Source organism: Solanum dulcamara, chromosome 6 (assembly GCF_947179165.1).
Source record: "Solanum dulcamara chromosome 6, daSolDulc1.2, whole genome shotgun sequence".
NCBI lineage: Eukaryota > Viridiplantae > Streptophyta > Magnoliopsida > Solanales > Solanaceae > Solanum > Solanum dulcamara.
This window is the reverse complement of record NC_077242.1, coordinates 74,250,502-74,277,689: the sequence shown is the minus strand read 5'-3', so window position 1 is coordinate 74,277,689 and position 27,188 is coordinate 74,250,502. Positions and strand designations below refer to the sequence as shown.

The 27,188-nt window shown below is 36.2% G+C and overlaps 1 protein-coding gene across 2 annotated transcripts in view; it reads right to left on the bottom strand.

Moving 5' to 3' along the window:
• LOC129891491 (dicer-like protein 4) overlaps positions 1-25,100 on the bottom strand; it is a 37,372-nt gene extending 12,272 nt beyond the window's left edge. The window contains exons 1-17 of one of the 2 annotated variants that reach the window (XM_055966875.1): positions 24,786-25,100; positions 12,512-12,689; positions 11,244-11,354; positions 9,847-9,987; positions 9,684-9,756; positions 8,386-8,426; positions 7,705-7,839; positions 7,497-7,622; positions 6,595-6,733; positions 5,048-5,144; positions 3,481-3,673; positions 3,172-3,332; positions 2,882-3,088; positions 2,461-2,723; positions 2,096-2,370; positions 1,589-2,016; positions 651-745 (exon numbers count right to left, since the gene is read on the bottom strand). In XM_055966875.1, the coding sequence (XP_055822850.1) occupies positions 651-745; positions 1,589-2,016; positions 2,096-2,370; positions 2,461-2,723; positions 2,882-3,088; positions 3,172-3,332; positions 3,481-3,673; positions 5,048-5,144; positions 6,595-6,733; positions 7,497-7,622; positions 7,705-7,839; positions 8,386-8,426; positions 9,684-9,756; positions 9,847-9,987; positions 11,244-11,354; positions 12,512-12,689; positions 24,786-24,934 (2,812 nt within the window). In that variant the 5' untranslated portion in view covers positions 24,935-25,100. The remainder of the gene's footprint in view (positions 1-650; positions 746-1,588; positions 2,017-2,095; positions 2,371-2,460; positions 2,724-2,881; positions 3,089-3,171; positions 3,333-3,480; positions 3,674-5,047; positions 5,145-6,594; positions 6,734-7,496; positions 7,623-7,704; positions 7,840-8,385; positions 8,427-9,683; positions 9,757-9,846; positions 9,988-11,243; positions 11,355-12,511; positions 12,690-24,785) is intronic. The other variant, XM_055966876.1, reaches the window with a different exon arrangement.
• Between the last annotated feature and the right edge of the window lie 2,088 nt (positions 25,101-27,188).

Here is a 27,188-nt window from a genome sequence, read left to right as displayed (position 1 = left end):
ATACCACAATCTTTTAAATAATGTAAATTGCTAGTAAATATTATACATTATACATAATAATGGATAATACAAATAAAAGTGGAATCATTGGTGAAATACAATTAAATAAACATTATATAATTGTAAAATTTATTTTAATTTCTACATAAATATTTAACTTTTCAAGATTAGTATGTTGCTCTCATAAATACTCTATTAATGTATTACGAAGTTCAAAATAAGCATATTTGTCCTTAATATTTTTATGTCGAGGTAAAAGTTATTGAAATTGATAATTTTCATTTACTGTCATTTCTACGGTTGGAGTTGAACCTTTCCACACATCATATATCCGAAAGTTACTTTATAAATATTATACGCCAACTTTAAGATCTAAAATTAATATTATAAAAATATTACATAAAAAATAATTAAGTATATTAGGGACTTATTTAAAAACATACAATTTATAAAATGTTAAATTAAAAGTTTTGTATGATGAAAATAATAATAAAATATTGGCGAAGTGATTTAGTGTTGATGAATAGTGTCACACCAAATTTGGTGTGACACTATTCACATACTAAAATAGTGTAAACAATAGTGTTGGGTTGGAGCCCAAAACACCAAATTTTACACCAAAATATGCAGCTTAAACAATAAACAATTACCTGAATAGCCTTTCTTTCGTAGTAGGTTTTCCAAACAGAAGAGCTGTTTTGCTTTTATTAGTGGTTGATCAGGGTATAAAAGATGGACAGAGAAACTGTAGAAGAGATCTCACCCATTAGAAAATACATGATACACATTAGTAGAAATGATCAGATCTTCAAATAGGGTGATGCAAGAATTTGTTTTTCTTCACGCGAAAAAATATTATTAAGCAAAGCGCAAAGGAAGAGGGCATAAATTCTCAACAAGTAACATCGGAAGATAATAAAACAAATATATCTCTAAACAAGAAGAGCATACTACTCCCTTTGGAGGTCATTAGTGTATCCTAAAAAAAATCTGAGTTACACAAATGCAATGAAAAGAAACGTATTATTTCCCAAACTAAAGCCGGTTGTATGGTTCCTAACAAGAATAACATACATCAATAATGGGAAGTTCCCAAACAAGTTACTGCTGGTATATCCCACATTAATTTATTTATTTACCTTATCAAAAAGGAAAAAGGAAGTTACATCAATAAGAGTCAACTCTGTTTATTACTCTAGACTCACAATAAGTATAAAATAGACATATAATCACCAACCAAATACATATTGACTGGAAAAAAAGAGAACTTCCAAATGCATGTAAGGAAATGGTTCAATTGGTTCTTCAGCAGCAATTGACCTCATCAAGAACTCTTTTAACTTCCCTTCTATTTGCATCTAATTTGTATATTTTCTCCCTTTTCTGGTCACACCAGACTGAGGTTGGCAATGGAGAACATAGGGCTTATTTCCACTTTATTAATACTTAAATTCCTAGTCTGGTTTACAGTAAAATAAGATTCTCCAGGTAGAAAGAAAGCAGCTTTGCATACGTATGCAGGTAGAATCAACAAACGAACAGGAAACCCAGTTGGTAAGCAAAGAATAAGAAAGTCATTTCGACTTACATATCATAGTAGTGCTCGACGTGGTTTTTAGAATCTTTATAAATGCTGTATGCATTTTTGTCTTTTACAACATCAGATATGAAGAAAAATGCATCCTTGCATGGGACATATACCAAACTATTGGCAACATCATGTACGCTTTTGGAACCATTGGCAAGTTGCAACTGCTCATCAAATGTAGACATATTATTATTGCCTGCACATACTGAAGTCCCAAAAATTGATGATGACAAGCATCTTCTAATAAGCTCCCAGTCAACGGAGATCTTATTATGCCCAAACAAATTGACAGGAAGCAATAGGTAAAACTTTGAAGCTGAGTCGACATATTCCTTTTTTTCCAAAGACACAAATTCTGAAATGAACTCAGAGCGGTCAAGAATGATCTTGAGGAACATTCTCTGGAACTTCTCTGCTAGTTGTATCTGCTAAGAGAAAGTAATCAAAATATTGAAGAGAGACTTTCCATTTAAAATAGAAGAGGGTCAAGCAGTTAAAGTGTTAAACCTCATTGTTCTCAAAACTAGTAGCTCCTGATGGAATAAGCTCTGTCTTCACAGATCTACCTCGAGCCAAGTTGAGATCAAGTTTCATTTTCTCAGCCTCTTGGGGAAGAGGTGCTTTCAGAAATAGGCCAAACTTCTTATACACCCTATCAGTAGGGCAAGGCAAAAAGCTTATGTAGTACGAGTTAAGGCACACATGATTCTCTGTCTCACTCCATGATTCTTTAAGGGCAGCAGGAACAATCATCTCATGGAGCTCTTCCCGTGCATCTTCGCCTGTGACATCAACATTACAACAATGACAATGAGCACCAAAATAACACAAAGCACATTGAAGATGTTTTTATTAGAATAATACTCCCTAACCATCACAGTATTCTAAGTCAGAAACATCGTGGACCAGGTCTTCATCTTCATCTGCTTGATCAGGCAAAAGATAATCAGTGAGTGCTCCAAGTTCATGCAATCTCTTGCAGGCTTTTAAACAGGCATCTTTCTTAGCTGCTTCTATAGAAGATTGAGGAGCACTGACAATTTGATGCATTGCAGCGTTTGAAGGTAAAATTAATTTGCAAATAGTTCCATCTATGTCATCAAAGTAGAAGAACTGCGGCTTGGGCCAGAAATACCTACAAAACAAGCAAAACAAAAAGAAAAGAGATTATGTAAAACCATGAAGCTATAAGTTCCAAATGCAAAAGCCACCAATAAGTAACATAGAACAGAATAAATTGTAATTAGGAAAAAGAAACAGAAATATCAAGTAAAATTCAGTACAAGATCATACTCGTCACGTGGAAGCTTGGAACAATAATGGTGAAGCAACGAAATGCTTGATGCAGAACTGATGGTTGCACCAGTCATATCTACTTGGTATATATTTTCCTGAAAATCTGCCACTGTTATGCAAGATTTTCTGGAAGAAATCTCATCATTCATCCGAGCTTCATTTCTAGAGAAATGCTCGATTAAATCAAGCTCCCTTTGGTTACCACTGCCAAGAGGTTTATCTCAGAGATATTGCTCTGACGAACTTGACTGGTAAGAAGGGACAGAAAGCATAAACTTTAGAGATACCTGTCAACCAAAAATGCATATTCAGACTTTGGCATGCGGGCACGCCCTCTAGACTGTATAAAACTGGCAACAGTTTCAGGAAGATCAAATCGTATAACAAGGCAGCATGTCTGGATATCAAGTCCTTCCTCGCCAACTTTGGTTGCAATCAATAAATTGAGCTGTCAAATTGAGCAAAAGATATGCAACCAATCTCATACTGAATTATCAGAGATAGAACCAAACATAAACTTGGAGTCACCCTCCCAGAGGTCCTCCAGCTATAGAGAATTTAGCGAGCGGAGAAACAATCTAGCAAAGAACCATTACCTCACCAGAACAAAACTTATTGAGAATGATATTTGTATTTTTTCGTGACATACTCTTCAATCCCGAGTGGACTCCTACAAGAAACCCGCACTTCCAAGAAGATAAAACTTTTAGATGCTGAAGAATATATGAAAGGGACCTTGCAGTCACGATCCTATTGACGAATATTATGCATTTCATATCTGGTTGTACCCTGAAAATAAAGGAAGATATCAAAATGCAGAATATGAAGTTGTCTCGATTACCTTAGTGACTGAACTAACAATGAAGAAGAAACATACATTCATGACAACAAACAAATTGAAACATTTCTATTGTACGTAATGGGTAAAGGTATCATATGACAGCAAGAAACATATGTCAGTGACTTCAAACAAGATCTTATTATTTCTATTGGATAAAGGTGCATTATGACGGCAAAAGATCACCACAAACCATGCTTGTTAAGAATAAAGTATTAGGGAAAGAAATATGAACAACAGCAGTAAGCTGTTGAAAGATTTAGTTTCAGATGGAACCACTATAATGGACAGCAAATGCACAGAGGCTAGCTAGCTGGTTAGATGAATAAATAAGAACACTTGCAGTCAATACACTAATTTCATATCTCTCCACCAGGACCTTATTCTGGTGCTCTTTAAGAGTAATTGAGGGCCAAATGCAGAGAGTCTAACTAGCTGGTAGGCCCAAAAATATGAATATTTGTATTAAAGGCATTAAATCCATATTTCTCCATAGAGGCCCCATTGTGGTGTTCTTTAAGTGTGATTGAGAGCAAATGCACAGAGGCTAACTAGCTGCTCTGGTCTATTAATATATAAAATTGTAATCAAGGCATTAAGAATAAAATCATGTTGCAAGTAGAAAGATCTTTTGCTTCAAACATCTTTTGATAGACTAAGGACTTAACAGCTGCTGCTAGAGTGAATTTTTAATACAACAACAACAACAACAAGCCCAGTATAGTCCCACCATGTGGGGTCTGGGGAGGGTAGAGTGTACGCAGACCTAACTCCCACCTTGAAAGGTAGGGCGGCTGTTTCTAATAATATCAGCAAAATGATAATCTAGTAAACAAAAATATTGTGATGCACCCGTTTCAAGCTTTCGAATGAAATGACAACCTACTATTATATGCTTCATTTTTACAGGAAATGCAGCTTGATTGTCACAGATCAATTTAATTGATGCCCTTTCACACTTAACTCTTTGAGAAGTTCTATTGAAGAAAGACGGAAATTTTGAGACTATGCTTGAAGATGGCACTCAAAAGAATATAAGGTTCTCATATGAAAAATCTAGCCCCATTCGCTAAAGGAAATATTATCTATGCTTCCAGTTTTTTTACTGTATATTTACATGTGTAAAAAGTGAACTTTTATAGGTTATCACGTAAGTTCACTGTCAATATTTAGTTCACTTTATTTTATTAAAATTGGATGCAATTATCTACTAGAATATCCCTCAAAGTGGAATCACCTGTTCTCTTTCCAGTTGCTTATAAATCCTGCATGAGTTATAGAGATCAGAAATAGCAAATTGTTCAATTCGCTACAAAATGACTAACCCGAAGTTGGCAAGGATTCCAATTAGACGTAAAAGCTTTTTGGAAAAGTAAGGCTCCTTCAGAACTTCCAAGAGTGCCAAATCAGGATTCATGCCGTCTGCATTAAAAATACATGTTAGACTAGTAATTCAGATGAAAACACCATATGTATACATGGCTGCAACACAAGACATTCTTAAGAATCTCTCTGTGAGGATGGATCAGTATTTAGGCCTATATTTGCAGGAATTGACTTCATCTTAACCCCTTAATGCCTGTTTGGATAAGCTTATAAGAAGTAATTTATAAGTCAAAACTTAAAAGCCACAAGTAGGGGATACCCTACTTTTGGCTTTCGGCTTATTTTTTAAACTTTTTTGGCCTAAAGATGAGTGCTGATAAAGAACTTTTTAACTTTCCAAACACCTCCAAAACTACAAAAGTGTTTAAAAGACAAAAGCACCTAAAAATAAGCTAATCCAAACACCCCCTTAGTCTTCATTAAAAGACCCTAAACCACAGCAAATATTCAAAATCAAGTGTCAACTTTCTACTGAGGTCAAAATGAGATTTGGAAAGATCACTCTGCTAGTCCAATACTAAGATTCATCATGCTTATTCATTTTGATCAATATCAGCATCAGTCTGATATTATAATCTGTCGACTTGCACCCTAGACTTAGCTCTCTGTGGTGGGGTGGTCTTGCTAGGTGATATAATGAGGCTAGCTCTCTGTAGTGGGGTGATCTTGCTAGGTGAGATAATAAGACTTTGTTTAGGCATCTTTTTAGCATATTCCGTTGTAAATGAGCCATGTAGATTGTAAGGCTTCTATATATTTTTTGTATAGGCCCTTGGGCAGATCCATCTTTTGTAATCTTGCATTTGAGAGATCATGGGAAAGGGCTCTTGCCTCCCATATCTTGTGTTCCCTTTACTTGCTTCATTATCTTTGTGTGTGTGAGTCTAGATCAAGAACTCCTTATACTGTTATGTCTTAGGACTGAAGCTTTGAGTAGCACAGAGGCTATTGTCCCACGCTGCATAGTATTGCCCCTGACAAAATGCTCTTCCTTTTTTGGCAAAATCCACGACAATCACCTAGGTGTACTTTCCATTCCATCTAACCTCAATATTTCCTCCCGCAATGTCTACATTCCATTCTACAGTCCCTATACACTGCTAAAAGATCCATGTCAATCTGGATTAATGCAAATTTCATTTACTCATTTTAGGTGGACTAGTCCTCTTCCCTGTATGCTTCTTTGTCATCGGTGGACTGTGTTGTGCTGTCTAAGAGCATGAAGGAATAAGAAACCAAATTTAGCTTTTGGAGAAGGAACACTCTACTTAAGCCGTGAAATGGCTTAAACAAGTCCAAATCAAATATCTTGATTTCTAACAAGTCAGACAATATGATCACAGCTTCCTAATTTCATTTCTAGAACCAAATAATCCCTGATCAGGCCAGTAAATCTTATCCAAATTGGAACTCATAAGAATCGTTATAATGATGGTAAGCACACAAATAGCAACAAAAAAGGAACCCACGATAGAATAAAACATACCTTCAGCACAACCAGAAGTAAAGACTGAGTCAACCTGACTCAGATATTTGTCACATAAAGAGTCATCACTAGCATTAACTTCAGTTTCCACCATTTGATGGCGCTCATAGTGATCCCCCTTTAAGAGGATGCAACTAGCCTTCACAAAAACAAGGATGGAACTCAGAATTTAATTTTCCAACTGTAAATCTTAAAGGTTAGAAAAAGATAAATCGTGATTTCCTCACTGTGAATCAGTAATGCTTAAATTATGCTAATCATGACTAGGGAACCCAACAAGATTCTAGATTTTCATGCAGTGTCATATTCTACTGAAATTAATGACTCCTAAAGTCCGAGAAAAACTGTAATATAAAACTAGGATAATGCATGTGGGCTCTCCAGCTGAAATGCTTAATAAATATACCCAAAAAGTACGCAGACATATACAAAAACTTAAGTGCCCCAAAGATGTCCACAGATACAATTTCAGTGGTAGTATGAAAGTAAAAACAAGAAGAGAACAGAAGGAACTACACCTATCTGCCAAAAATTCTGTGTTACGTCAAGAGAATCTATAAAATGCACAAACACTAACTTGTTTCTGAAACTTTTCAAACCCTTCGGCACACTCTTATTTTAATTTTGCAGAGTGCTGAGGAGTCTGATCAAGTCTTGAGACTATAGCATGTGTTCGGAATTGTACTTAAGTAAGAAGAGCATTTCTACTGTTTGCCTGTTGGGGGTGTGGCAAGGTGGGCCAGGTCCTACCCTGCTCCTTTTTTGCCAAATATAGTTGGGAACATGCGAAAAATTTGAGCTCAATAAAGTTTCTGATTCTTTCTTTAAAACTCAAGAGTTATGAAAGATCAGGGCTACTGAAAAGGGCCTTGGGGGATAAACAACAAGAAGTGCGACAAAACCTGTAACGCCCCCAAAACACCTAGGTTTTCCAGCGAAAACATTAGATGTCCATGCAGTCTCTTGAGCATCTTTTTCGTGTTCCTGAGAGTGCTGTCAACTGCTTTCTTGTGAAGCTCCTTTACACACTGTCAAATCATGAATACACCAGAGAGTATTTAGTCAAAGACTATTAGAAAATTGCCATCTTAATTTCTGACCAGATAATACCTGGTGCTTTATCTCTTCAAGCTTCTGAGAATAAGCCTTCGTAAGGCATGAGGAGCCAGGACCATAGTGGTACACATTCACCTTGGGTGATGCAACAAACTGTTCCAATTCATCCTTGTCTTCAACAGAATACACCTGTGGTTATAAATAGACGAGAAATTAAACTAAGCAAATGTTAATGTTCCTCCTTCCCTCTACCCTCCCGCTTCTGCAACACAAAACGGGAAGAAGTCCAAAGCACTGTAGGTAAGACCTTGAGATAGTGAGTACTAGCTGGACTTGGGCAACCGAGAAGGAGAAATATGGTGAAGATGAAACCAGTATAGGCATGAACCAAGGATGGCAGCCAAGCCCAGCCAGCCCAGGTAGGTAAATGCTGCGAGGCTTGGCAGCAGTACTTTGTTACCTAACAATGAAATACCCACAACGAGAGACCTAGGATAAATAATGATAGCTATGAAAGTTGGAATCAAATCTTAAGACGGTTCTTAGCAAATCCTAAAACTCAAAAACCTATGAGAGAAATCCACCCTTCACAAGCAACTTCTTTTGGACTTCATTTGTTCCCACAATAATGATGTGAGGCAACTCTTATATTTATGGTTATCTTTTTTTCATAAGAAAAATGTAAAATAATATGATTGATCATGGAAAGAAAGCTTTTGTATACAATAGTAGCACCTTAGAGCGAAGTAAGGTCTCAAGGCCTTCAACAGTAGCACCTGCAATAGTAAAAAGACAAAATGTCTGAGAGCTGAGGAGCGTCCAAAAACAAACATAGCTTAAAGAATAGATATACCAGTTTCGCCTGGCAGAATGATCAGTATTGACAGCAAAGATCAGATAGCAAGAACTATCAAGCCGTTACCACAATTAATCAATGCATGTCATGGAAAACAGGGTTTCATTCCACAAACCCCAGAGATCAGGTGAGTTTTTTCCTTAAGTCAGAAAATCAGAAAACTTGCACTCATTTTCAAACTTATTTTCTGATAAACCTCCTTCAATTTCTGTTGATCCCATTTTTAAATAGAATTCATACAAGTCATGACTTTCTCCAAACAGAAATCATACGTATATGCATATTATCATGTGTAAGGGCTAAAATTCTAAATATCTGCAGATGAGAGAAACAGAGATACTTTTCAGTCATACAGGATTAAATTAGACAGCCACAATGAACTACAGCATATCTATGAACGATAAGCAGCAAAGCAGTCCCCAATTTGTACTTCCAACATCAATGATTTAAAGGTAACGTCTAAAAGAGATCCTTGGAGATTCCTTGAAAAGAAAAGATCAGGTTAATATTGTAAGTCCTAAGTACAGCCAAAGCAGAGTAGAGGTTCTGCTGGTACCATACATCACAACCATATGTTAAAGATTAACATAGACAATACCTCCCAATTTATTGTCAGTACACAGTTTTCAGTGTCAGTTTGATCAATTTTACATGGAAAAGAGATGTGGATGAGTTCATCACTCCAAAGTAATAGTTAAAAATCTCACAAGTTGGAAAAACTTTTTCGTTTGGAATGAGTAAAAAATTGTCGAAAAATTTGACTCCTGGAAAACCAAAAAAGAGAAATAAAACTGGGAGAAAGATTTTCTGGAATCTGGATGACATCCACACTAGAGATAATTTTGACAAAAATTACCATGTAAACCTCAAGTGTTAGTTCCAAATCAATCCCGTGCAATTTTATATCACTCTGCTTAAAATGACCATGTAGAATCTCATAAATGTTACATTCCATGACAATCCCATCGCATCTTACAAGCACTATGAATTACTATTTGTCAAATTCTTTTGCCAAGATTAATAAATTTATTTACATTGTAAAAGAACTATTTATCAAATTTAAAACACAAGGCAACATATAAAATTACTCATGACCTATAATCTGAATGGATTCAACTAGTTAGAGAAAGTTAGGACATATTATTACTGCATGAATTCATTGGCATAATAATATTACCTTTCCCTGATATTGGAGATGCAGTCATGCCAAATATACGGGGCAGTTTCACTACATCAGGTTTGTAAAATATCTGCCCAAGAATAATACACATGAATAACTAGGCTACTATATACAAAACGAAGCATATTTGCCAGTGTATAACACCAGATCAGCTAATTACCTTCATAATCTCAGCATAAGGATGATCACTCTCAACTTGTGCATAATGACACTCATCAAATATCAGAAGAGCAATAAACTCAATCCTGATATAGCAGTGGGAAAGATTATGTAGCAGTATTTGAGGGGTCATAACAAGGACCTGAACAAACAGCATGCAAATTTGTTGGTCAAAACTTTCACAAATTGGCAAACAAAGATAAAGTATAATAGTCAGCCATTCAGCAATATCCACACTCATACACAGTCCAAAAAAGAAAGTACCTAGGAGGATAAGACAACAATATATAACACATGGTTCAATCACTCTATCTTGGTTCCCAAGGTTGTCACTCCATCTTTCCAACTGCTAGGTCACCCACTTGGGCAGCCACACTTTCGTATTTCTTCAGAAGATTTAAGTGGAGGAGCATATACTCATAGCCATTGAAACTTGGAAAAGAATGACTGATGCAGTCCAATTTTGGAACCAGAAAACAGCCAACTAAAGATTTTTTAGGAAAAGTAGGACCTTATAAGAATTTCTGGATATATTCCATTTGGAGAATTTTCACCAGAAGGAGATAAAAAATTTAAAAGCTCTTCTTTGTGGTTGGAGGACTGACAGGTATAAGTTAAGAATTAGAGGCATTATGAAAGGGTAGCACTCCTCTCCCAATGTTTTAATCTTGACTATGGGAAGCAACTAATATAGTAATAACTTGGAACAAAGCATAAAATCCCTTGATCCTACAAAGGGTATTCACAAAATATACATTTCAATTCTCTTGCTATCAAGCAAACAATATTTGTCACTTCATATGATCATTCCTCGCGTTCAAAATCTCCATTTAGATGAAGATAATCCAAACTGAGCAGTAAGTTGAAAAACTTATCAGTTAAAGATTTAGGAGGCAAAGAAAAGATACAAGAATTATTTATATTATCTAATCCAGATGTTGTGATTAACACAGGAAGAGAGAAAAGTAGATAGAAGATATTCCTTTTGTAAAGAGAAGTAAGAGTATTTATTACTGCAAAAGTTTGATCAGCACTAAGATATGTGTCTTATTGCAGGTCTGTACAAACACTCCAAGTATATGGGAGATAATTTAGTTAACATCAGTTATTCGGCTTTTTTTTTGTCACCCTTACATCAGTTATTCAAATTTCAATTATTAATTGCACTAAAATCACTAACAGGGAGTTCGTTTATCAAGAATGCCTAAGCTTCTGCCTCAAAAAAATAACACTGATGAGATAATGTCTACAACAACAACAACAACCCAGTGAAATCCCACATTGTGGGGTCTGGGGAGGGTAAAGTGTACGCAGACCTGACTCCTACCAATGTAGGACGACTGTTTCCGAAAGATGAGATAATGTCTATCATTAAGAAAAAAGATCATGCAGACTTACCTCATACTGTTCCATTTCTTTCTCCCAGTCTTGGTGGCTCTTCAAATGCTTTGATTTGCCGCAGTATGTCCCAACTTTGAAGTCAATAGACTCTTCTATGACCTTGGCTTGCTGTTCCGATTTCAGAAGCACATGAAAAAGCAAATAACCTTTAGGCCAATATATTATCAAAGTTTTAGATACACTATTAAATCCACCACCACCACCACCAAAAGCCCCAACAAGCAAAAGTACACACAGAAAAACAGAATGAGTTTATTAAAGAGTGGTATCTTGTTCTCTATCATGTGCAAAACTATTGGCCTTTTTCATGCTAATCACTTGACCAGTTTTCAGCAAAATCGGAAATATCCATGTCCGTAATTTATTTTGACTAGCCTGAAACACCTACTCTTTATATATATGTGAAGAATATTGATTACATAGAGCCCGTTTGGATTGACTTAAAAAAAGTAACTTTTATGTATGAAGTGTTTTTAGAACTTTGAAGTGCTGAAAGTTATTTTTATAAATAAGCAGTTGAGTGTTTGGATAAAAATGCTTATGATGTGAATTTTAGGGTTAAAAGAATAAAAAAAGCTAGTTTAGGAATTTAGTTAAAATATAAGGGATATAAAAGTAATTTCCATGGTCAAAGAAAATGACTTTAAGCACTTTAGAAAAAAAAAGTTAGGAATCCTAACTTTTCATTTTTGACTGACTTTAAGAACTTTATGGCTTAAAGTCAGCATTAGGCAAACACGTCCAAAAGCTAAAAAGCAGCTTTAAGTTGATTTTGACCAACTTAAAGCCAATCCAAACGGGCTCATACTAGCCACAAAATCAATAATAATTTCTATGAGAAAATATGATAAACAAAAGGAGCGACATCTGGACAAAAGGAGCGATGACATCAGAACAGTAGCCGAAAGATATGTGATGCCACTAAAGTAACAGAAAGTGCAACGGTATGGACGTGGTCATCCAAAAGTAAGGATGAAAAAGAAACTTTTTAGGTGATGCAAGAGAATAAAATTGTCACTTTTATTTGGTTGTCCTCCCATGAATCAATAAAATTATTGATAAAAAAAGAGACTCAATTGAAGGGAGAAAAGACAGAGAGGATATGTAAAATAGCTGGCAGAAACACTTGTGTTTAAAGCTCTCAAATACAGCCTCAATAGTAGGGAAGATATTTGATGTAAGCCATTCGATTTCATGTATAAGTAGTTCACATCCTTGATATCAAAATTTTTAAAAGGTTAAGAAAAAATAAGCGAGAAGAAAACCTGTTGCACCAATGCCACAGTGGGAGCAAGAAACACACAAATGCTCTTCTGGGGTTTTTTTATTAACTGCCCCATCTCATAGATAAGCAAAACAGCAATATGGGTTTTCCCACAACCCGTTCCCAGATATACAATAACATTCTCCTCTAATGCTTTTTTACAAAGATCCATCTGATACCTGATAAGAAATAAAATCAGTAAAATCTTATTATAAAATCATCAAAGGCGCCTATTTTGTTGTTTTTGCCATACTTAAACATCATTATTCAGCTAAATAATGTAGTAAAATTCTGAAATCGTTTGATAATATACAAATTTTCAGGTGTTTGAATGTTCAAACATTTTATTGTAACAACACCTTAGCAAAAAACAATTCCTTTTTCTTTATGAAAAGGTAGAGATTTTATTAACAAGTACTAATGAAGGTACTAGGAGAATACAACAGGAACGAGTTCTTCCGCCTAAATATTGAGGTAATACGTCAGATCCGATAGTGAAAACAAATCAGTTACAACAGTTTTCTTTGACCACAAATAGAAACTATTTAACACCAAGCCTTTACATGAGAAATTTGTTCCTTTTTTCTCTAACCAGTTCCAGAAAGTACGACTAGACACTGTCATCCCAGTAAAATCTACTTCACAAAAAATTTACCAGCTATTTAAGGCCTGTTTTATGCTTCCTAGCATGACCAATTGATTTCCAAAACTTCCCAGAAACAAAACCAAATCTGCCTGATGAAATTGCAACAGAGCAGCAAGTGATCAACTGATTCAGCCGCTTCTTCACATAAAATACATTTACTGCAAATGACAACCATTCCTCTATAGGTTTTCATGAGTGAGACAGGCACCATGAGATGCAGGCCAGGTGAAGCAAGCAACTGTGAGGGTGTAACAGTCTTCAAAATATTCCGTCATGGCAAATTTTCATAGTTCCCTCCCATTTTCAGCAAAAACATTTGTAGCATGCCCTGGCAGAAAATGCTTTAACCTTCCAAAGTAAAGAATCTTCTATCTGTTGATCATTGAGATTTCTTCTCAATATAAATCCATACACCAGAAGACTAGTAGACAACTATAGTGCAATTCTTGTTGATGGTAATTGTATAATGTATATGAGTCAGGGAATTTCTCAGATAGAAGGGTATCATCGACCACTTCTCAGCCAACATTTTAATCTTCTTGCCATTTCAAACGTTTAACTTAACATTATTAAAGTGTAACAACCTTACCCCCTTTCCCCCTTTTATTTTTCATAAACTGGTATTGTTGTATTCCTCAGCATTTTAATGCTGGTCACCTCCAAAAGAGTAGTGAAACTAAAAGAAGATAAATAAAACTGATTTACAGGGCTCATAAAATAAATGATAAATCCTCCAGATCATCTACTTCCTCTATACATAGCTCTTTACACCAAAAATAAAAAGATACAATGCAATTTCATTTCACTTTCTAAACAGAATTGAATCTATCTTCAAATCATCTTCCACTCCTTTCTTTCCACCAGATGCAAGCAAGCATTACCCTCCACCATTTTTCTGACTCTTGCTCCCACCACTTCTAATCCGGCAACTCAGTAGGTCTACAGTATGTTCTAGCATGGTCCACTTGACTTCAGTGAGGCTGATAAAATGGCCCACAGCTGAGATGTAAATTTGCAGTGGAGGGACAGGTGACTGTTTGTTTCCTCTACTTCATTACACAAAAAAAAACTAGGGATTATAGGCATGCCCTTTCTCTTGAAAGCTTTTATTATCAAACAAGCCTTCTGAGCACCAACCACGTGAAGCATCTCCCATTAGTGGTGCTATACTTTCCCAAACATACTTTCATAAAGTTGAATTTCCTCCAGTTTCTCCACCATTGCCTCTCTTGTATATTCTGTTGACGGAAAAGACACCATCTTCGCTATGAATCCACTTTATTGGGTCAGGGAAAGTTGAAATACATGTAAAGACTACAATTTCCATCAATGCTTTTGCCACTCTCACCACCTCCCAATCATTCAAATACCTCCTAAAGAAAATGTTCCAACCCTGGGATGTCCAACAGTCTTTACAGTAGCATTCGGGATGGTACATAGGGAGAATAGATCAGGATATGATTCTTTTAAGGGGATTTGATCAATCCAGACATCTCTCCGGAACCTGATTTTTCCACCATTTCCCACTTTTAATGAGATGTCCTCTTCTCGTTTATGCCGTAATGCTCTTCTAGATCTCCAAAACCCGACTCCATATTTGTTCAACATGGTTCGGTCTGCCCATTTGCATTGAATTACCTCTCCACAGTGAGAAGTCTTCACCATTATACCTCCATAACCACTTTATCAGCAAGTTGTTATTGTGTAACCTCAGATTTCTGATGCCAAGTCCCCCCAACTTCTTGCTCAGCTGGACAGTTTGCCAGTTTACCAAGTTATACCCCTTGCACTCTTTGTTGCCTAGCCACAAGAAGTCCCTTTTCAATTTATCAAGCCTCTTGTCCACCTTAGAAGGTATTGGAAAAAGAGATATCATGTTATGAATCTTTAGGTGAGGATCGATTCACAGGGCGATAGATAAGTTCAGCTCGTTAAAGGGAGGCTGAAACCTTAGAGTTCAATGGAAGAGAGAACTCCGATCTCTTTAGCTCGTTAAAGGGACACTGAAATCTTAGAGTTCAATGGAAAAGAGAACTCAAATCTCTTGATTTTTGTTGAAATATCACTTTTTGATTTATTCATCAAAACCCCTTTAAATAGGAGTCTTATTACATCAATAGGAAGTCTAATTCTTATGAAGGTAGGAAACCTAAATCCTATTCCAAACTAATAACTATAGCTTAACCTAATCCATATGAAGCTATGAAACATAAATCATATTCTAAAATAATAAAGAAAGCTATTACAATATAATTAATTATAATCAATACTTAATTTGACTTCCCGCATCCACAACAATACTCCCCTCACGTTGAAAGAACTTGTCCTCAAGCTCAAATTTCAGGGCAATCATCCAAAAAAAATATGGAATAGTATCAACTTAATTATCCAATTCTAGCCCTAGCCAATTTATCTTGAAGTTGACATTGATAAATTTCAACTCTATCAGTTTACTGAAGCATGAATAATTCGCCCATCAGGTTGCTACTTTCATGAGGTCGAAATCGCTGAAATTCTTCCCAAACTCATTGAGCCCTTTGCTCGTTTAAGTTGATAATACCCTAATGGTGCTTCTCCAAGCATGTGAAATCCAGCCACCTTTTCCACATCTGATGTATGTCAATTTTCAAAAAACTGCTCACAACGATTTGCCCAGATTAATGAGTTGTTGGTGCCATCATAAGTAGGAAAATCCATCCTTGCATACCTTGATATTGTCGAATTGGAATTACCACTAGTTTGATGATTCTGATCAACCGGTTGAATAGGTAGTGTATTGCTTCTAGTAGCCGAATTTGTTGATCTACCTATCGTCGGGGCACTATTGTACTCTATCCCGTAGACTATTGGTTTTCTAGAGCCAATTCCCAAGCTAGAAAATTGTTCTTGGATGACTTGGACAATTCTTTTGCTGAGGCATTGTTCCATTGTAGCAATTTTAGAATCCATTAGGGTTTCTGTAGTGGTATGTTATTTTTGAAATCTGGAACTGAGCTCATCATCCATTGTGTTAGGCTCTGATACCAAATTGTTATGAATCTTGAGGGGAGGATCGATTCACAGGGCGATAGATAAGTTCAGCTCGTTAAAGGGAGGCTGAAATCTTAGAGTGCAATGGAAGAGAGAACTCCGATCTCTTTAGCTCGTCAAAGGGACACTGAAACCTTAGAGTTCAATGGAAGAGAGAACTCTAATCTCTTGTTTTTTCTTGAAATATCACTTTTTGATTTATTCATCAAAAAACCCTTTAAATAGGAGTCTTATTACATCAATAGGAAGTCTACTTCTTATGAAAGTAGGAACATAAATCCTATTGCAAACTAATAACTATAGCTTAACCTAATCCTTATGAAGCTATGAAACATAAATCTTATTCTAGAATAATAAATAAAGCCACTAAAATATAATTAACTAATTATAATCAAATACTTAATCAATTTGACTTCCCTGCATCCACAAGACATCACATAAGTTGGTAGAAAATCTGGTATTATGTTAATTAAAATGAGTCTATCCCCAATGAACAAGTATTGTGTCCTTTCATGATTTAAGACAACCTATAGGTTCATATAATGTTTTTGGACTTATTAGCATGTTTGGGTAGGGAACCGAGAGGCTCGAAGGTGTTTCAGCACCAATTTGGGGTCAATTGTTATAGCAATTTTTTCTAGTGTTGATGCCCTCCTCTATCGCGATCGTGAAACTTAAGGAAAATGTTCATGACAAAAGTAAGGCCATAGGGCGCAAGTGTGAAGGTTGAGTGTCAGGTCAACTCCTGTCGAGCCTTCTACATGACCGCATTGCAAACCTGGACCTTGACTGCATCGCAAAGCGAGCCCGAGGATATGGACGCAATAGAGACTTGTAGCAAAATAAAGCTTCTATGAGACTTCCGTATCGTTTTTATCAAGGAATTTGGGATTTTTGAGTAAGAGGTTCTCGGTCTTGGATTATTGAGAGTTAGAGTTTCAACCCCATATTCTAGGTATTGATTCCTTATATTGGACCCATGATTATGCGAATTTTCATAGAATTTGAACGTAAAAACATTTGATTTGAGAGATCAAATTGGGGAATATGGCCTAAGCCCTAAAAAGATGAATTTGGACTTTTGACCTACTAGTGGCTATCAAAATGAATTTGGACTTTTGACCTACCGGTTGCTATCAAAATATGGTTTTGATTATAAAATGGGATTCCATAGTTAAGAGGTAATGTGTACATGTAATTTATTTTGGATTTTGAACCGTTGGTGCGAGGGGAAATTTTGAATTGATCAAGGATTGAATTTGACCCTGAAGTGTCTTCAAATCATGGGATTAGTTCTCCTCGACTAATTTGGACCTATTATTCATGATATTGAATAGACTGAGGACAACGGAGATTGTTTGAGAGGACTTCAGACATTTAAGTTAAGGGAAGTTTGCCATTTCGAAGCAAGGGAGAGTTTAACTCTTAGATTGCTTGATTTTCCTTAAAAGCATGATGTATGATGTGTTTATTTGCATTTAAACTGCCTTGTTCATGTATGTGCGCGAGCATGAGCTTGGTTTGTGTATTCAGAAAGTGGAGCTTACGTGAGTGTATCTATGGCCTCGCAGTCAAGTTTGAGTATGAGCGATAACTCATAGCACCGTAACAACTTTAGCAGTTAATCAACATATAGTTATATCATGTCTACTGTCACTACCTATAGTCATGATTTCAGTTTGTTCTAGACATGTATTCCCATGTTATTGTGTATCTATTCACTACCGACGATTTCTAAGGACTTGCCTCAAGGAGTCGAGGGTAGGCTGGGAAAGCGAGCCGGTAATCTTGTTGGGTCCTTTACACTCACGGTTACTACATGTGTGCAAGTCAACACATGGGTAGTCTAGTTATAGAGTAGTGATTCCAATTTGATTCAATCTTGTCCAATAGAGGTTAGCCCCTACTAAACCGTGGAGGCCACTTCTCATATTAGCAAACTTTAGTACTTTATTTATTTTGAGTTGTTTCTCATATTTTGTACTCAAATTTAGTAGCTCCATAACTTATTCCTTTCAGTGGGTTTATGGAATATTGTCCAGATATTCCGCTGTAGCTTCTGATATAGTATATTTTGCTTCCATATGTTAATATATATCTGTTAAATTAAGCTTGGGACTTAACTCACACCCCAAAAACTAGTTCAAGAGGGAAGAATTGCCCATAAATGTAATTGTCACCGTAATTCTCACCATCACTTATAATGGAAGTATCTAAAACAGACCATATATGGAGTCCATAATTGCCTCATCCCACCGATGTAGGACTTAACAATATCAAATAGTTACAATGGTTACGATCTTGCCATATATATTTTTTTCATACTGTGGAACATCGATTTTACAGTATAGATGCTTATGACCTCCCCATCTATGTCTTGCAGTAATGTTTCCTCTGGCATTACAGCCTTTACCACAATGACGCTGTCCGTAGATCAAATTATTTCGTGGATTGGATTTCACTTGACTATCCACGATTCCACTGCATGTGCTCGGTGTAGAAGTTTTGTATAAATGTATCACCATGCTATTAAATATTTTTATTTAAGTTCCTTTGCAGACAGAATATGTCATGAAGGCTCTGTAAACTTTTCATCTGCGGCAAATACCTTGAAAATTTAATTTGTATATTATTCAACCCATTTGACAGATCAACACCTTTCCAACAACACTAGAATACATAGAAAAATTTACATCTGTTCTGCGGGATGGTAACTTGTTATTGTCAACATATAATGGTGTATTTTGTCTAACTGAATCTGAGAAAAGTACAGGATCTTTTTCCGGAAAAATTCTCTTTCTTCCTTTCTTCTTCTTTCTTTCTTTCTTTTTTCTTGTTTTCCGGTGAAATACCTCCAGATTTGTTTAGATCGGACCTACATCTAGTGATTTCCGGCGAGATCCTCTAGGCAAACTTTCCGGTGAACTTTCTGGCGACTGAATATCTCCGGGCCAGGTTCTATCTTTCCTCTCCTCAACTGATTATTGGTAGTTTGATTACTATTCTTCTTTCCTAGTTCCTACCTTTAGTGTTTTAGTGATTGTTATTCACTTTCCTTCTTCACTTAGTGTCTAGGGTTCTTGATTTGCATATTAGCTAGTGTGTGTTGTCACTTTATTATACATTCTATATTGTTAATTATTATCTCGTTGCTTGTATTCTCTTAATTTATTTGTTATATTAGTTTTTTTTCACTTTGTAGTTCATATCATTTTAGTAGCTTTGGTTACTGATGGTGGACTAGGGTCATGTCCTTAATTGGGGGTGAAGGTGAGGAAAAATTATGGTAAGAGGGAGACGGGTTTTAATAAGTTGAGAGTAGGATCGTGGAACATAGGGTCACTTACAGGAAAGTCTATAGAGCTAGTGAAGAGTTCTAAGAGGAGAAAGATTAATATAGCCTGTGTTTAGGAGACTAGTTGGGTAGGTTCCAAAGCTCGGGATGTGGACGGATTTAAATTATGGTACTCAGGAGGCTCAAGAGATAGGAATGGAATAGGTATTCTAGTCGACGCGGATCTTAGGGAGTGTGTGATAGAGGTAAAGAGGATCAATGATAGGATGATGTTTATTAAGCTAGTTATAGGCAGGCTTTTTGTGAACGTTGTTAGTGCGTATGCACCCCATGTGGGTCTGGATGAATAAGTCAAAAGGCTCTTTTGGGAGGACCGTTTTCGTCATCTACTTATCTACTTATCTACTTATTTACTCTAATATTCTTGTCTGACCTTTTTCTATGCTTTTATTGAGCCGAGGGTCTTTCGAAAACAGCCGTCCTACATTGGTAGGAGTCAGGTTTGCGTACACTCTACCCTCCCCAGACCCCACGATGTGGGATTTCACTGGGTTGTTGTTGTTGTTGTTGCTCTTTTGGGAGGATTTGGATGAAGTACTAAGAGGTATACCTAGTACCAAAAAGATTTTCATTGGTGGAGATTTCAATGGTCATATCGGTACAACTTCTAATGGTTTTGATGATGTCCATGGAGGCTTTGGTTTTGGGGAAAGGAATGGCGGCAGGGTTTCTCTCTTGGGAGTTTGCCAAAGCTTTTGAGTTGGTTATTACTAATTTGTGTTTTTTGAAAAGGGATAATCAATTGGTCCCCTTTAGTAGCACAGTAGCTAGGACTCAGATTGACTACTTACTCCTCTGAAAGGATGATAGAGGCCTTTGTAAGGATTGCAAGGTTATTCCGAGCACCCAACATAAGCTTTTGGAGATGGACTTGGAGATTAAAAGGGATAGGAGAAAGAAGACCCATTTATGATCGACTAAGGATTAGATGGGAGGGCCTAACTCCTGCATTTTCTTGGGAGATAGGGGAGAAGTTGAATGGTTTAGGGGCTTGGAGTAGTAGCAAGGATGTGAACAACATGTGGACATGACAGCTGGTTGCATTAGAAAAGCAGCTACTGAGGTTCTTGGGGTATCAAGAGGAATCTTTGGTGGTCGTCAAGGAAATTGGTGGTGGAATGGAAAAGAACAAGGCAAAGTGAAAGCCAAGAAGATTACCTATACGGAGTGGTTGGAGTGCGTGGATGAAGAGGAGAAGAATAGGCTTAACGGTATCTATAAGAAGGCAAAGACAGAAGCGATGTCGGTGGTCACCAGTGCTAAGACGACAACTTTTGAACGTTTGTATGTCGAGCTAGGAGAAAAAAGTGGGGATAAGAGATTGTATAGGCTCGCCAAAGCGAGAAAAAGAAAAGCATGCGCTCTGGATCTAGTAAAGTGCATCAAGAACGAGGAAGGTGAAGTGTTAGTTGATGAGATCTTTATCAAACAAAGGTGGCAAACTTACTTCCATGGACTCCTAAATGAAAAAGGAGACAGAGACATTGTACTGGGTGATTTGGCATACTTTCATAGTCTTCGAGACTTTGGGTACTGCAAGTGTTTTAAGATTGAGGAGGTTAGGCGTGCTGTTAGCAGAATGAGGAGGGGGAGAGCGGCAGGGCCCAATGAGATTCTGATGGACTTTTGAAGAGCACTGACAAGGCAGGTTTGGAGTGGTTGACTAAGTTTTTTAATGTAATTTTAAAGACTGCTAAGATGCCTGATGAATGGAAGTGGAGTACTATGATTCCATTGTACAAGAATAAGGGTGATATCCAAAACTATAATAATTACAGGGGTATCAAACTACTAAGCCACACTATGAAGATTTGGGAGAGAGTGGTAGAGATGAGGGTGAGGGTGAGGAGAGGAGTGTCAATCTCAAAAAACTAGTTCGGATTCATGCCAAGGCGGTCAACTACTGAAGCAATCCATCTTATGCGGAGACTGGTGGAGAAATTTAGAGAAAGAAAAAGGGATCTCCATATGGTGTTCATCGACCTTGAAAAGGCTTATGACAAAGTTACGAGGAATGTTCTCTGGAGGTGTCTGGAGGCTAAAGGTGTCCCGATGATGTATATTAGGGCGATAAAGGACATGTATGCTAGAGCCAAGACTCGGGTTAGGACGGTAGGAGGTGACTCTGAGCATTTTCCTGTTGAAGTGGGACTACATCAGGAATTTGTGCTGAGCGCTTTTCTTTTTTCCTTGGTGATGGATGAGCTGACACGGTCTATTCAGTAGGTGGTTCCATAGTGTATGCTATTTGCGGACGATATAGTTTTGATTGATGAGACTCGAAACGGAGTTAAAGATAGGTTGGAGGTTTGGAGACAAACGCTGGAGTCCAAAGGGTTCAGATTGAGCAGGACCAAAACAAAATACTTGGAGTGCAAACTTAGTGTTGCAATGGATGAAGAGGGCAGGGAAGTGAGGCTTACCACCCAACCTATCCTCAAGACAAAAAGCTTTAAATATCTTGAATCCATCATCCAGAGTAGCGGGGACATCGATGATGATGTCACACACCACATTGGGGTAGCATGGTTGAAATAGAGGTTAGCCTCTAGAGTCCTGTGTGATAAAAAAGTACCACCTAAACTTAAAGATAAGTTCTACACAATGGTGGTTAGACCAGCATTGTTAGATGGAGTGAAGTGTTGGCCAGTAAAGAACTCTCATGTTCAAAAGATGCATGTTGCGGAGATGAGGATGATGATATGGATGTGTGGACACACTAGAAGTGATAAGATCAGGAATGAGGTTATTCGGGAGAAGGTGGGAGTGGCATCTGTGGTCAACAAGATGAGAGAAGCGAGACTGAGATGGTTTGGACATATGCAAAGGAGGGATGTCGAAGCTCCAGTTAAGAGGTGTGAGCGGTTGGATTTAGGGGCTATATGAAGGGGTAAGGGTAGACCGAAAAAGTATTGGAGAAAGGTGATTAGACAAGATATAGCGCTACTCCATATCATCGAGGACATGACCTTAGATAGAAAAGAGTGGAGGTCGCAGATTAGGGCAGAAGGCTAGTAGGGATAGAATGGTGTCTTGCCGTGTGTCGGTTTAGGGTCGTAGGTCTAGGCGTGCCATTATATTTGTTTTGCTATTGTCTTTGATTATCACAGTATTTTTCTATTGTTATTGTTCTTGTCTTGTAAATTTTGCATTGCATTTTATTTTTATTTTTATTTTTATTTTTATTATTTATTTATTTATTTGTCATTATGCTATATATATTGTTTTTTTCTCTCGTACTTGGAATTGTGACTTTTGAGCCGAGGGTTTTTCGAAAACAGTCTCTCTACCTCTATGAGGTAGTGGTAAGATTTGCGTACATCCTACCCTCTCCAAACCCCACTTGTGGGATTTCACTGAATATTTTGTTCTTTTTGTTTCTAAAAGATAGAATAAAATAACTCGATTGAAGGGTAATGCTCATACGCCTATAATGCATTGTATGTCCCATAATAGGTCCCATTCTTATACTTTCTCTCCAAGTCGATGACTATTTATAGCTATTACCTTGACACCAAAGAAGAGTTCAACCCTATGCTTTATTTCTATCTGAGTAGATACTTATTAATATAATGACTTATAACTAAATACTTTTGCCTGTAAATTCTGCACATTTGATTCCATCCATAAACCTATTTTCTTGCCTATGAGTTATAATCTCAATAAAAATGCTAGCTCTTAATGTTCCTATATTATGACATGACTATACCACATCAATTCGCTATGTATGGATAACGAGATATTATTGATACAGGAATGGATGTATTAGTTCACGTAGAATACCAAAGGAGTTATTCATATTCAAGCAAGTCTCAACAATACTAATATCACTAGTTATAAATGTACGGAGTCAAGTAGTTTCTTGGTCCTCGCTACTTCTCAATTCAAAGGTAAGAGAAAAGGATCATTGTTTGTTGTTCAAACCGCAGAAACAAACACTATCTGTATAGTAGTGATCAAGGTATGCAACAGTCAAAAGTCATGATAAAAGGTCCCAGCATTAGAAGAGATGCAACATTATGAGCTATTTTTCGAAGTGGTATACTATTAACTTTGTACGGGATGTAACTCCTATGCCACATAATGGTTGTAGACCTCTGAAAAAAGACGTGTGTAGAACTGAACATAGAAGAAATCTCAAGAGAAACAAATGATTCGATGATCTAATCAAATAATAATACTTCGGTTCAAGGAGAAACTATAGTATCTACTCAATAGTTTAGTAATATATTTTCATCTTCTCTTCAATATCAACATGTTTAGCTCAGAGGATTCTCCTAATGGAGAGTGGCTCGTTGAGTGCCATGTTGCTGCTTGAATCATAATTTGGATCGTGACACAATTTTTTTTTCTTTTAGGTTTTGAGAGAAAGGTAATTGCATTATAAAGTTTCCATTAATAAAGTGTTGTAGTAATTACAAGTAAGCACAAAACCAAAAGAAATATCACTTTCCAATCTTAATGGGATTCTAAGAGGCTAAGTATTTTTTTATGACCGAAAAATGCATCTAGCGTCAACTCTTAGAACTAACTGCAACATGTGGAACTTGGGGATAATAGACCCTACCCTTCTCAACTTAAATGCCAGGCTTAGTTCACATGGCACAGGGCCCAAACCTATCTCCTAAGTCTTAGAACTAACTGCAACATTCATCTAGCGTCCAACTCTTAGTAATAACAGCAATATTCGGAACTCGGGGATAATAGACCCGCCTCCCTACCCTTCTCAACTTAAAAGTTTACAAGTTTTGTTTCAAACTAGTACATCAATGCATAATAAGATGATCCTACAGAATTGAGCCTTAAAAAATAAACAGATGTTAAGAAGGGGACTTATAGTGCTCCAATAATTCAAACACGGAGGACTATTAGTGCTTGTGTGAAAGATAAAGAATGAATTTGAATCTAAAGCCAAAAATAAGGGATCATTTTGATCTTCCTCTCCTCAGTATTTCTGTAAATTTCTCACAAACCGCGGCACAGCTCAATTTATATATCCAGGGAAAACGGAGGAGGGGATTACAATATGAGGAATCGAACCTATCATCAACCAACTGAGCTACTAAACATTCCCTGCATAACTCAATTCAATGTGTGTATACAGATATATGTACACATATAATTGACAAAAATATATACTTCTATCTATCAATTTCACACACAAAAGGACAAAGTAGAACAGAGCACCCATCCTCCACATTCATCGACTTAAAATTTTCAGGAGAAAAACGCAATAGAACTTACTTTCTAGCAATTTTTCTGGGATCTTTCTCAACTGAAATAGAGGAATGTTCGTCGTCATTGATAGACAGTACGGAAAGATTGTTAGTGATCAGTGAAGGTTCAGCACTCGGTGAACTGGTGGTGCCATTCTCAAGTCCGCCGTGTTCCATGATGGCGGAAGCAGTGGCGGTGGCGGAAGAAACGGCGGTGGGTTATCGGCGGCAGGAAAAGGGGATTGATCAGACTTCTAGTTGACTGAGCGGAAGATAAAAAGAAAAATCCTTACTTAGCGAAGTGGGTTTCAGGTGCACCTTTTGAAAAAATGCTGACACTGTTCAATGATGTATCAGCATACCGTTGTCTTTTTCTTTTTCTTTTTCTTTTTTTTTGGAAAACTATACGAATTGGACATATTAGATAAAGTATTAATTCAAATTAAACTCAATTCAAATTATTTATTCGAGTTGGATTGGTCTAAATTATTTGACCATCTTCTCTTTATTTTATTTACTGAATCACTACTTTTTCGTCCTTGATACCATTGAAGTGTGTGTATCCATCAAGCATGAGTCATTTTTACAAAATTTAAAAATTATGAGTTTTTTCTGTAAAATATAAATCTATAGATCAAGTTTTATATTTTTTAAAAAAAAATTGAAAATACATTTTGGAATTTCCAATCTTATTTTTTGGTCGAAATTTACTTAGAACTTAACATGACACTGATTCTCGTATATATAACCATGGAGAGCATGACTTTTTAAAACCATTTATACAAGTTTATTTCACGGAACTTCTTTCAAAATAGTGTTCAGATCGTTATGCTTTTTGTGTCGATTGGAACTTATCCGAGATGTAGAGGTATTCGCAGTTTGATTTGGATTGATTTTTTTTTTATTAAAATCAAAACCATTTTAATTTAGTCATTTTTAAAATTATTAAAGCCAAATCAAATATAATAGACATTTATCAGTTTGGTAGTTACCGATTTTAGTTTGATTTTTAATTATACATAAATATATATTTTTTCTTTTTTTTCCTACTATTATTTTTTGATATCAAACAAACAAATAAAGCATTAAAAATTTTAATTAGGTAAATGTAACAGCATTTCACCAAAATTTACTCATAACAAGTCAAATATATTTAACTATGTTGTGTCTTAATTAGAATAGGCGACTTTCAATGTTAATGAACTAAGTATATGATAATTTTGTATAAGTTGAATACCACAAAACTAAAAATTCTTGAAACGTCAATTTTTTGGAGTTTTATCTAACTAAAGATACTACAAGTAAAAGTGAGAAGAGAAAGTATTTGAATATGAAAATTGTGTTTAGCCATTAATACAAAATTGAAGTTATTTTTAAATTTTTATGTGTAAAAATAGTTTTTTTTGATGTTTTTTACATTCCCAAAAATCCGGATTGTGAAATGTATGTCTAAGCTAGCGCCTATAGGATGTCAATGTCACTTTAGAATCAATCCCAAACTAAAGGATATTAGCTCATCTTGAAGATAAGAATCATTAGGTACTTTGCCTGCATCATATTTTTTGAAGGGCCATCTTTTTTAAATTCTATTAACACGGAACGTTTTATGCATTAAATTATTGTTTTTTTAGGATAAAAATCATTATAATGCCAAAGATTATCTTGACACTCACCCATGGAAAAAATTAATGACACTATGGATTCAAAAAGTACAAGAATAGTCTACATGGTTCATTATTTATTTATCTTAATCAGTATATGCAAGTTATATTCAGTCATACATATATTATTCATTCGTTGACTATTTTTAGTTTCAGCGGTTAAGTTAGCAGCTATTTAAGTTAATTTTTTACTTAAAGAAAAGGACAAGTTCTTCACCAAATAGTAGGTAGAAATACAAGCTACATATACCATGAACTTAATATGTTTACTTGTAAAAAAGAGCTATGAGTGCTGCAAGAATACCATGTCTCATATGGGAAGGAAACATCATAATCACACCAAGAACAATCAATATCAGGATTCATGAGTCTTGACGAAACAGATTGAAATTTCTCTTAGAATAGTTTTTGTTGTGAAATGAACACTTTAAAATACGAAATTTTTCTCTTTACAGACCATAAATATACTAGTTGGTTCTCAGTACCAACCTTGAGTTCTATGGTCCGTTAGGTCACAATAGATATCTTAAGTCCATCAAAACCTAAGGTACTCATCGATTATCAAAAAGTGAAATCCGCTCCCCTGTCAAAGATTTTAAGTCAGTGACACTATATACTATTGTGTCAACTATGTGGCAATTAGAACACCAAATTGCCACATGTGTAGCAATTAAATTCTAACTAGTCACTACGCTTGTTATTGCATTGCCACATGTGTAGCGACTAACGACTAAATTCTAACTAGTCGCTACACTTGTTATTGCATGGCA